At 34.9% G+C, this 10115-nt stretch overlaps 1 protein-coding gene across 4 annotated transcripts; it reads right to left on the bottom strand.

Annotated features, from left to right (window-relative positions):
* Positions 1-1948: 1948 nt before the first annotated feature.
* TRM19 (afadin) lies at positions 1949-9525 on the bottom strand. Of its 4 annotated transcripts, none has more exons than XM_088209475.1 (5): positions 8943-9525; positions 7869-7957; positions 5699-7669; positions 4217-4418; positions 1949-2680 (listed from the first exon to the last, which is right to left on the bottom strand). In XM_088209475.1, exons 1-5 carry the CDS (start codon positions 9037-9039, stop codon positions 2061-2063), a joined length of 2979 nt encoding a protein of 992 aa, XP_088065601.1. In that variant the 5' UTR covers positions 9040-9525; the 3' UTR covers positions 1949-2060. The 4 variants fall into 4 exon arrangements, with proteins under 4 accessions (XP_088065601.1, XP_088065602.1, XP_088065603.1 ...); XM_088209476.1 differs by lacking the exon at positions 8943-9525 and adding an exon at positions 8305-8595; XM_088209477.1 differs by lacking the exon at positions 8943-9525 and adding an exon at positions 8215-8233.
* Positions 9526-10115: the final 590 nt, after the last annotated feature.

Genomic DNA, 10115 nt, shown 5'->3' on the forward strand with positions numbered 1-10115 from the left:
AAACACCCCCATAATCTAAATTTTCACCCCTTTTTCCCAAAATCAATTTCAATTAAATCCAAATAATATTTTTACCCAATTTTATCATTATTATTATTTTTATTTTTATGAAATTAGATTAAATTAAATCAAATTAAATTAATTAAAAATCAAAAAAATTCAAGTAATTACAAAATAAAAATAATAACATTTGGGTGTTACAATGTTAAATTTGTCTCCCTACTCATTTTCCAAAAAGAAATCCTAATATGAAGGTTAATAAGATTGACCTAGTGCATTTTAAGAGCCTTAGATGATATTTTTAGTTTCTATCACCTTATTTAGCTTCGCTCGCTTAAAAATAATACCGGCATCAACAAAGAGCAAGTGGATTATGGGTGGCACTTCTTCTGAATAGCATTGTGTTATGAATTCTCTCCCATATTTTAGTTTGTCTCAACATTAGTGATAAACACATAAAATGAATAGGTAAGTGGAAATAGAATTTCATTTGCAAATACATCTATTAGAATACATCACATTTTTCATTTTTTAATTAACGAATAGTACATAAGAAACTATAGTAACACATTCTATAAGCAAAAACACAATTAAAGTATTTTTAGAATTAATATATTATTTTATATCTTAAAACTTTTAAAATAGTATTTAATTTTATGTTTTCTTAAAAAAAAAAGTCATTCAATTTTTTATTGAACTTTAAAATTTGATTTCAATAATTCTCAACACATAAATTTAACAAAGAGCAAGTGGATTATGGGTGGCACTTCTTCTGAATAGCATTGTGTTATGAATTCTCTCCCATATTTTAGTTTGTCTCAACATTAGTGATAAACACATAAAATGAATATTTAACATTTATGTATTGAAAATTACTTAAAACAATTTTTTAAATTCATTAAAATCAAAGAAAAATTATTGAAACAATTTTTTTAAAAAAAAAAAAATACAAAGCCAAATCTGCAGCATATATAAGTTAACCGGAGAGAACCTCATATTTCATATTTTTCAACATTGGATTAACATTTAATACTTTCAACGACTGACTTCCTTTTTGAGGAATTTAAATATCATTCAACAACTTGCTCTTAAATTTAACAATTATTGAAAAATCAGCAGCCTTTATCATCAATTTCTTTTTTGGTCAAATGTAAAATATATTAAGAGTTTATTCTTAAATATTTATTTTTAGAAAGAGAAATTTTTTAAGACATTAAGTATACCTTCTATATGTGCTTTTCAATAAAATATATATATATTTTTTAAAATGAATTTTAACTTAATTAATTTGCTATTGGATGCTTGATTTCTTATTTTAAATTGTATAAATTTAAAAAACTCAAAATCACCTGTTCTTGAATTGCCATAAACCCTTGGACTAACCAAAAAAAAAATAAAGAAATAAAATTCTAGCAAACTCATAGCACACGCAGTGGCCTCAGAGGTTTGAGTTTTGTTTCACAGCAATTATGTTTTAAAATATTCTGTGTTTCTATATGCATGATCATATGGGTATGGTTAAGGTATGCCTAAGTTCAGTAATGTTGATTAAGATGAACTGGTTGCATACTGCTAGCAAAGATTTTTGATTTCCAGCACCAAGTGTTTCTCCATTTATTGTCTGTTAGTAGATCTTTGTACTGAGAAATTTTTAATCAACTTCATACAAATCCCCTCTCTAACCCATCAAAATTAGCTCGCCACCATGATATATATGTATATACACCATATATCTAATTCTATAACTTCCATAACCTCCCCACAATCAGTTCTGGAAGTAAAGCGTCTTGGGAAGAAAGATAAATTGCACACCTTTTCACAACTCATTCTGATGTATGCAAAAAATTGATTACGATAAACGTAAATAGAATAAAATGCACGTTCACGTTTGCTATTGTTATATCCGCTTTTCAAAATATAAGGAAATGGAGAATCTATAGTAGGTGTGTTTCTTCTGTGTCAAGATTTTTGATTCTTTTATTAACCATTTTATGAAATGATCATTACATCGATTTGTTTGTATAGACTTGACTAGAAAAAAGTTTTTGTATTGAAAATCTCTACATTACTATTATTGCCTCGGCAACCAATTCATCCGTCAACAATCTCTCAATTTCTCTACCAATTATATCAATATCAACTCCCATATCTAACCACTGTGAGTCCCTGCTCAGAGTCATCTCCCCCGCATCTGTACCAGCTTTCTTGTCTTGGCAAATGAGCAGCTCCTGCAGGGTTTCCGCCAATCCATTTTTGTTATCCTTAGTAGGAACTACCCTCCTTGCAGGTCTCACCCATGGGTGTGGATCTGTTAAATGCTCAAAAATCTCCAGAAGCTTTTTATTTATGCAGTCGAAGAGTAACCTCCTCTCTGACCTTGACCATGATTGCAGATTACAATATTTCTTTTCAAGTCCTTCGAATACCGAGAGACTCACTGGGCATTCTGGAGAGTGGCATCTCGCCATGAAAGTGTCAGCATCGGCATCCTTAAGTCCAGAGTCAGTTAAGAGATCAGCTAAGTACAAAGATTCCCAGTTCTCTTCAGCTTTTGGTATCATCTTCTCATCAGCCAATTCAATAGGTTCCTCCACACCATCTTCATCACTTGAAATAAGCATTGGCCCCTCTTCATATGCCTCAGACTCCAGCTTCAGTAACTGAAGTTGCACTCGAAGCCCTATTACAGCATTTGATTAGGTCAGTGAAAAGAAGAGTAGCTCAAACATTACAATTACTCAACAGCACTGGTTTGAGCTTCAAACAACAAACAAATCCTCAACTTCTTTCCATAACAGATTTTAAATCAGTTCATAAGCACATCTAAATCTTCAATAGAAATTGGTTCGAACCAATGACAAAAGAATCAACCTCAGTGATTTCTAGGAATTGGTAACATTTGAAGACTTGCAGTTAATCCTAACACTATCACTAAGACGTCACTGGTAAGGACCCGAATCACACAACATGAAATTCAAGTAACACTTGACTTTGGTCCACCTTTGAATAGTATAATAGCATAAAATTGGCATCATCAGCTACCACTAAAGAAAAAAATCTGAGATAAATAACTCGAAAGTCGCAGATGTTAGGAATGATAATCATCCGACAGAATCAGAGAATTGGACAACTGAAAGGTCATTAAAGGACATTGATGCATAATGAAAAGTTAGAATGGAATGCCTTTAGTGATAGGATTATTTTTGTAATTATTACATATTTTCGATTTTTTTAAATGATAAAGTTTTCAGTTTCAATTTTTTATTTTCTAAATAATTATTTTATTTTTGAATTTTGTAACTTCAAAAAATATTTTGCAGTGAATATACTGCATTAAACCAGTATTCTAGATAGTAAGAAATTTAACCTGTATTGTTCCACCATTTGAGTGTTACACTACATGCCAAAGGAACGAAAAAAGTGTGGTGCTTAGGACTAATCAAAACAGAGCAAATTTGATGAGTCTCACTCACAGTCCCATTTACATGAAGTTCACACTAGTTTACAATCACCAGAGGACACTGAGCTTTCAGCTGTAGACATGTCTAGCAATGGAGAGTTTAGATCTAGGCTCAATGCAGAGTCTCATGCCCAAGAAAAACAAACCTAAAGCTCATAATGTCCTAATTTGATGAGTCTCACTCACAGCCCCATTTACATGAAGTTCACACTAGTTTACAATCACCAGAGGACACTGAGCTTTCAGCTGTAGACATGTCTAGCAATGGAGAGTTTAGATCTAGGCTCAATGCAGAGTCTCATGCCCAAGAAAAACAAACCTAAAGCTCATAATGTCCTAATTTATACATACTCGAAAAATCCTAATCTATTTAGAAAATGTTTTTTATCTCCATTCTGCATCACCTGCCCATGTAATGTTGGGTAAAGAGCTGCCTATGGTGTCGGACATTAACTAAGGACCAAAGTAGATGGGGCACAAGTTTGCAATAAATTGATATGCCCCTCTGTGAAGAGAAGGGTCTCAATTTTCTTCTAAGTTTGAACATAAGACAGAAATCATGGTATGTTTAAACACATTTTGTCCACTGTATAATTCATGTCACAAATGCAATTGATGTGTAAGGTAAAAGTAATGGATTACTTCTAATCTAAGCAAAAATATGGATAATGAAAATCCTAGAGAAAACTAAATTCAAGGACATATGCCCAAAAGATGTCTGCAAATTGCTAACAAATAAAAGTACTTGTAAATTACCATGGAGGTCAGCACTTATACTCTCAAAGCATTCAGAACCAGATGAGAGGTCATCAGGAAAAGGAGCTTCCAAAACTGACACTGGACTAGGCTGATCAGGCTCTTTAGCACTTGCTGAAGGTTGTAGTTCACCAACAGGGTGAGGAAATGAATCTCCTGTAGATGATCTACAATCACCCTTGGAATCTCCACTTGATGATTTCTGGGACATCACAATAGCCAAATTATTCTCCATCACAACCCAAAGAGTAGCACCTAATTTCTGAATTCTAACCAACAATCAACTTAATCTTCATTTCATGATTGTTTAAGAGAAACAAGCAATCAAGAACACATATACGAGCAGTTAATTGTGCTAACCTTGTTGCCTTGGCACATTATAACAGAAAAGTTGCAACAAAAAGAAGGTCATGGTCATTCCATATGTGGGTGTAAAAATAAATTTTTTTCCCAAAATAAATTTAGAAACCTGTATCTGCAAACAGTTTTTTTAAGAAAAAAACAAAAACAAAAAACAGAAAACAGTAACAGTTGAACAGATAAAATGGCTAATTTGGCATACTGTGCTAGGACAGTACTCATATTTTAGCTGGAGGCAGACATTACGTTCGGATTTTTCTGCCAGTGGAAGATCCATGACATTCTGTAATGATCACCGGACTCAAAATGCTTTCCATAACTAATGAAACTGTTTTCAAAGATGTTTTTTTTCAAGTAAAAATAACATGAAAAAGATCATAGGAGGAGTTACCACATACCAAATAGTCCTTGATAACATAGTTAATGAAATCACATAGAGAAAGAAAGGTCTTGATTAAGCAGTTCCAGACAGCCAAAGCTACATGTGAAGTCTAGAAAGGCTTCAAAAAAATTAGAAGGAATACCTGATGCATAGAAATGGGTGATAAAGATGAAGTCAAGAAAAGTTTTCAAAAAGGCATGACTTTCAACTGAAATTCTAATTTGCATGCTTGCAACGAAAAGTAATGAAGAAAATGATGTGCTAGCTCCATATATGCACCAACTAACACTTAATGATTGAACATATAGCTTCAGTGCAGTAGAGTATCCATTATGTTGTAATTTTTTGAATCGTTCTGGATCAATAAGAAAGGATCAGGTAGAAAAAACCTTTTCAATATCCATCCAAAAACAGAACTTGAGTAGAAAAAGAAAAGCAGTGGCAGCTTCAGTCACATGTGAGGAACCAGAGAGCGAGACAGAATTATTTAAACGAAACAATATAAAGGAAATATATTTAGGCAGCTAAAGTTCAGAGTTTGCTATTGTAAATGTATATATGAAATATACTAATTTTCGGCCCGATTCGGCACAGAGCACTGAAAAAAACAACGAAAGTGAACACAGCACACTCAATGCATAAGAAAATTAGCACATTTATTTTTGAAGTCAGAGATCACCAAGATTTTGGAGTCCGCGTGCCAACAAATAAGTAGCATATGGAGTAATCAAAACACAAACCTGAGATCTTAAAACTTCAAGGTCACCGGTGGGCAAGTTGCCTTCTAATAAGGAAGAAGTTGATAAGTCCAGATCAGAAAGTTCAGAAGGCACAGTTATCTTCTTGTGTCCTGCATCCGTCCCATTTTCATTAACAGAGAGTGGATCTATTGAGATGGTGGAATGTGTTTCAGAAGTACTACGATCTGGTTCAGATGGAACACCCTCTCCATATTTGCTTTTACACTTTCTCTGGCTAAAATCAATTTTGGTTGAGGAGTCACTATACAGCCGACTAGAGCAGTGTGCAGATCTCTTAACAGTGGATCTAGAACTTCTCCCCAAGAATTCCTTGTGATTAGGAGTTCCCTTTACTGACTTGGTTCTTTCTCGCTTCATCACTTCTTTCGGTATCTTGAACCTATCATCACAAACATTTTCATGGTACGAACTGGCTTTAGGGCTTCCAAGGAGAGAAGATGAAGCAGGGAGGGACCGCGACCTTGATAGATTTCTTACAAATCCATCTTTCCACCCATCTCTGCTACTAATACCTAAAGGTTCATCAACCCACCCTCTTGGTCCACTGTTATTAAAAACTTTTCCATTGAATCCCATCCGATCCATCATACCATCTAGTTTTTCTGGCCTAATTTCCCTATCAGGAATAGCAAGCATTTCACCAAGTGTGCTGCTCCTACTGACAACTTCCATTTCCTGAGACCTGTGAGTCAATTTCCACCGCTCTGAGAGCCTCTTCTTTGCCTCCCTACTCACATATGATTCCGTGGAGCGGGATGATGAACACTGGTATTGGCTATTCCAGTTAAATGGAGCTCTTGAAGATATAGTTGTAACATCTGATTCATAAGCAGATTCACTTCCAGATATGTCACATGAACTCTCATCCCCTGCGTATCCTCTGAATCCAGAGGCTGGAAGATTCAAGGAACCATTGCGAATACTACTTCTCATTTTCCTTGTAACTTCCTTCGCAATTTCTCTAGGTTCTTTTGAATTTTGCCTTGTAAGGCCCACAACTTCAGGAAATTTCTTCTTGCCTCGCAATTCTGCCTCCTGATTTCTAACCCCAGGAAGCCTGAAATCTGCCGGAAAGTCATGAGAAGAACACGGCGATGAAACAGGCTTAGTAGGATTCTGTGCCTTCCCAAAGTTTGGTTTCAGAACAACAATTCTTGTAGGGAATGCAGCCGGTTCATTTTGTTCTTCAAACTGAATTTTTGATGACTGAGGTAAATTATTTGCAACATGTCTGCTGTAAGGATGACCTACATGGCCATCTTGATGCTTTTGAGAACCTAGATTTTCTCTCTCATATTTCTGGCCTAGGCCATTACTTTCATACCTCGAAGAATGTGATGACTTCAAAGCTGATCTATAACCACTTTGTGATTGGGGCATCACACCTTGAAGATCATGGAGATGTTTTGTGAACAATGCATCAGGTTGCTGAAGAAATTTCATGAAAAGTTCATTGTTAGAATCTTGAACCTCAAGTGCATCATCTAATACCTTTGACTGCTGAAGCTTTTCATCCGTTGAAAAGCATTTAGCATATGCAAATTTCTGTTGGATAAATGCAATGTCAGCCTCAGTGAGATTTGAGTACCCGGTTCCCTGACATGGGTAGCTACTGCTCTCCACCTTAGCTGCATCTAAAACTTCAAAGACGTCCTTAAATTCTTCCTCGTCCCTCGAGCTTTTCCTGAAAGACCGGCGACCATGAAATGTACTGCTCTGGTGAGCTTTCGCTGTTAACATTGTCCTTTCCTGATGATTCTTCAAACACTTACTTTGTGGTTTATTGACTTGCTGCTGAGGTGGCAGCCCATCAAGACCCATCAATCTGGCTATAACACTAGGTGATCGTCGTTTAGATTCAGTTTCTGTTGACATCTCTTGTGCTAACAACTTTTTCATTGGGGTTCCAACTGCTCTACTTGAGGGTCTCCACCCCAGCTCAAATGTGAACTGCACAAATTAAATAAATTGGCTTAATACTGTGAACTCCTTGCATAAATAAATAGTAAATAAAGTAAAAACATGAAATTGACACAGATCAGAAAATGCATAAGAAATCACAGATCAAATAAACCAGAGAATACTTTTCAATATTTCATAAGTAAATATCAAATTTACATAAGGAACAAAACAAAAGCAGTTAGCGCACCGAATCTTCATATGTAGAATCACTACTGCAGGAACTAGAATCAGAGGCCAATTCTGGAAGGTTTCTCTGTTTCTGAACCTGAACTTTCCCTGGAAATCAATCCCAAAAAAAGAATTAGGATGGAAATTCTTGGGTGGGGAAAAAAATGCTGGACTGATCAAAGCAAAACGGAGAAATCCATGAAGATTTGCAGAAAACTATCCACATAAAACCGAGCCTTAGGTAAAGAAATTAACAATGCAAGTAAAAGCCACAGGAAGAGATCAGAGGTCTAAAAGCCACTAAAATATGAGTATACACTTTGCCTAAGAGAAAACCACACTTCAATTAGATTCAAGTTAACAACCTGCAGGGAGAAGAAGACAACTTCACATCTAGGGTAAAGAAAAAAAAGACAGACATGAATATGGAATCATATAAAGAAACGAGAAATTACATTTTAGAGCACTCATTGCAATGATTTATTACGATCACGCTAGAAATTTATCAGCAGACAAACAAAATCACGCTCATGCCACTTCCGAAAAAGTGCCAAACAGCCTACTTTATCAAAAGCAGGAGAAAGAATAACGATTCCACCGAACCTCTGATGGACAACAGAGAGGAAAGACACAAGGAAAAAAAAATTAAATCTTCTATGACCTAAAATCACAAAATCACCAGCTATCTGAAGATTAGTGGAAGCATCTATCTCAGATGCACGCTGTAATATAGAAAAGCACAAATCATCTGAGGATTATCGATCGATTTACCCCAGACGCACTGTAATTTAGGAAAATAAAGGAAAATAACACCAAACAGCACAATGTTGAGCTTTGAGTCCTTTACTCAGTAATCAGAGATTCCAAGCAGAAAACGAAAATCACGCAGAATTACTCGGCGAGAAATGTCAAAAAGGTAAAAAAGAAAAAAGTCTCGTAGCTCGACCGTTTTAAAAGCTTTTTCTACCTCAAAACAAAAAAATTGAAAAAGAAAAAATAAAAGGAAACATGGACGTTTTGCTTTGTTGTTTTTCGTACATGTTCAGTTTTCCACGGAAGAAAAACGAAAATTTCGCGAAAGAAAAAGGCTTACTGTCAAGAGAAACAGGGGTGGACGAGACAAATTTATCACTGGAGCTCCGATCAGCAAATCCTGTGCTGTTACTTCTTTTCACCCGAAATATCTCCATTTTCAGTCATTTACCGAGCGAGCGAGAGAGTGAGAGAGAAGTGTACTCAAAACTTAGCCATTTGGAAACAAAAATTATATTAAAAAAACAGGCGTAAATTGAAAGAAATCTAGATCGGAAATCCAGGAAAGAAGCAGGCGAGAAAGAGAGACGAAGGATCACAGAAAATCATGGCAGTGTAAAACCCTTCCGTCACTTAATTTTTCGTCTCTCAATTACAATAGTTTCACAAAAATTAGAAACACATACACGCTCGCAAAACAGATCTTACTGAGAAAAACAAATCCAGAGAAAGTGACAGAAAGTGGAGAAGAAAGTGACCGGAGAGAAGCAGCGAGAATGCAAGAGAGAAAGAGAGAAAGAGAAAGAGAGAGGAAACGGCCGGCAATGAAGACTGTTTCCGTTAGAAGATGGATCAGAGAGAGAGTTTTTGAACATTCAAAAATAAGCAGAAGGGGTGAGAGTGAGAGTGCGAGAGGAGTGTGTGCGCGGGCAAGGAGAGTTGACAAGAGACAAGACCCCATGCCCTAATTCCACGTGTCAACTTTTCCTGTTTTCACGTTTCCCTCCCCGGTTAGTTTGATTTTTTTTTGACTGACCAACTACCTACCAATTATGCACCATTTAAACAACTTACCATAATATAAGCATTTTTTTTAATAGCTGTATATGTATTAGGAGATATATTTTTTAAAACATTCATATTTATCCATGTAGTAATTTTAGTTTGAATTAAATTTTTATTATCAATTAAATATTTAATTTCATTTACCAGATATTTATAAAACACACAATATAATTATTTTTAAAATTATTATCGGTATTGTTGACCATGAGATAATTACTAATTATTTTTATTTATTTATTTTCTCTCTCTTCTCTCTTATTTACCTTTCACTCATTGTATTTTTAAAAAATTACTTTTGTTAACGTTATGGGTTAATTTAGAATAAACTAAAAGCATGTCTTGTATTTTAACCAAAAGTTACCACATGGGTCAATGTGAATTTTTGAAATTTTTTTCAAGAAATATATATATATATATATATATGCCTATATATATATTATTATTCGGC

This window comes from Carica papaya, chromosome 8 (genome assembly GCF_054855325.1).
Source record: "Carica papaya isolate Zhongbai chromosome 8, ASM5485532v1, whole genome shotgun sequence".
Taxonomy (NCBI): Eukaryota; Viridiplantae; Streptophyta; class Magnoliopsida; order Brassicales; family Caricaceae; genus Carica; species Carica papaya.

Bases quoted from the DNA above. Each gene is read 5' to 3' on its own strand.
- TRM19 (XM_088209475.1), bottom strand. From the start codon at position 9,039: ATGGAGATATTTCGGGTGAAAAGAAGTAACAGCACAGGATTTGCTGAT. The intron at 7,958-8,942 runs GTAAGCCTTTTT...ATTGATTTCCAG, and splicing joins CACCCCTGTTTCTCTTGACA to GGAAAGTTCAGGTTCAGAAA. The intron at 4,419-5,698 runs GTTTGTGTTTTG...GTGATGTCCCAG, and splicing joins TTGAAGTTTTAAGATCTCAG to AAATCATCAAGTGGAGATTC.